The sequence below is a fragment of the Sinocyclocheilus anshuiensis genome, unplaced genomic scaffold (assembly GCF_001515605.1).
Source record: "Sinocyclocheilus anshuiensis isolate Anshui unplaced genomic scaffold, SAMN03320099.WGS_v1.1 scaffold246, whole genome shotgun sequence".
Lineage (NCBI taxonomy): Eukaryota > Metazoa > Chordata > Actinopteri > Cypriniformes > Cyprinidae > Sinocyclocheilus > Sinocyclocheilus anshuiensis.
Genome location: NW_015542356.1, coordinates 1,822,365 through 1,824,131, shown reverse-complemented (window position 1 = coordinate 1,824,131; position 1,767 = coordinate 1,822,365). Strand labels below are relative to the sequence as shown.

The window sequence follows — 1,767 nt, the reverse complement described above, 5'->3', positions numbered from 1 at the left end:
TTGGAACGACATGAGGGTGAGTAATTAATGACAGAATTTTCATTTTTTAATCCCTTTAACATGATAAAGCTAAACAAGTTTGAAATGCATAGTTTTGGAGCATAAATATATATATGTGTCTTTACAAATTTACATACATTAATGCAAAAGTATTTGTGCAGGTCAATAGAGTATCTGTTTATTTGCAGCATGTGCATGGGCTCGGCAAAAGTGGTCAGTGCTATCATCTATGTTTTTGGGAGCCTCTGGGTTCCTGTGGAGGGGTGGATGGATCCTCATGTATCCTGGCTGGAGACAATGATGCAGGGCGCTGAGAGGCCCGACCGGACCCTCGGCTGCGGGGCGAGGAGGGGGCTGGTGGGCTCTGACTGTGTCCCTTCCTCTGGCGATGGTGCAGTGGAGATTTAGTGGGGGTGCAAGGGTATCTGCGAGAGGAGCGCACTGGCGGCTCAAGCATGTCGGATGGAGGAGGTATTGAGCTGCTGTAGCTCGGACGGCTGCTGCTGTTGGAGCTGCATGTTTCACACATTGACGCTGGTTCAACAGGAGGAGAATCCTGAGGATGTCAAGTGCAGGCATTTACAGTCTTTAAACGCCTACATCAATGCACTTTCATTTTATCAAGACACGCAAAACTAGGCTGTTCTTGTAGCACAGAAATATGATAATCTCATAACCTATTCTGCTGTACAGTATATTAGAATGTGTGGTGAAAACATAAATATTAATGTCTAATGTAAAGAAATGTTGCAGTCAGGTGAATGCTGGTTCAACCTTTGCTCTCTGAATCATAGACAGTTCTACTGAGGTAATGAAACACTTATCCACTTGAAAAGCTATTTTTAAACATAAAGCAGGTGTGCTGGGAGAGGGAAATTAAATAATGACGTGATAATACCTTCTCTTTTAGGATGTAGCGTGATACAGGATTCCTGCGCTCATGATCAGTCATTATTGGGATGGCATCATCTAGAAACATAAATAAAAAACGATATAATATAATATAATATAATATAATATAATATAATATAATATAATATAATATAATATAATATAACATAATTAATATAATATAATCTGATTGGCTGGGAGGTCTTTCCAGCTATGTGATATTCTACTGGTATCACCACAGGAACCATTTCACCGTTTTTATCACTCATGGCAGACAACCAAACACACTATAATATTACAAATACTACTGTTGTGGTGCCACAGAATGTAGTTTTAAGAGTTTTTAGTCAAGAATGTAATTGTTTAGACTTAAAAAATGTGGTTTGAAAAATGGCGGAGCAGAGAAACTAAGTTTTATTCGTTTTCCTCACAAACTCTACATTGCTTTCTCTTGTCGTTACACTCATGTATATTTACTATATAAATAACCATTTGTTGCAAATAGTATGTATTGTACACTTGAAAATAGCATATTTGACCAAAATTTCGGCATCGTCAGCAAGCTGAATATTATGTTTGTTGATATGGTGAATGTTTATGGTTACCAATGAATGGGACGCTACATTTTATTGAAAATCTGTTGGATACTGATTAAAAACTTCTTATACATGTTGGCTTTAATAAGAATGAACTCGTGAATGAGCTGTCCTCAATGATTCCTGATCTTTCCAACAACAAAACACTTGAACGTGCAAACTTGTAATTACAACTTCAGAAGTGGAAAGTAGGACATTTTCAATAGCACAGGAAGGCAACATTACAACAGTCTGTTTAACAGAATATTTTTGCTTCTTTTGAATTGAGGGACAAGTCAAC

General features: G+C 37.7%; 1 protein-coding gene across 1 annotated transcript in view; it reads right to left on the bottom strand.

Annotated features, from left to right (window-relative positions):
* LOC107691804 (hepatocyte cell adhesion molecule-like) overlaps window positions 1–1,767 on the bottom strand; it is a 9,237-nt gene continuing 7,470 nt past the window's right edge. The window contains exons 6-7 of the mRNA XM_016490610.1: window positions 899–969; window positions 1–556 (exon numbers count right to left, since the gene is read on the bottom strand). Coding sequence (XP_016346096.1) covers window positions 224–556; window positions 899–969 — 404 coding nt within the window. The 3' untranslated portion in view covers window positions 1–223. The remainder of the gene's footprint in view (window positions 557–898; window positions 970–1,767) is intronic.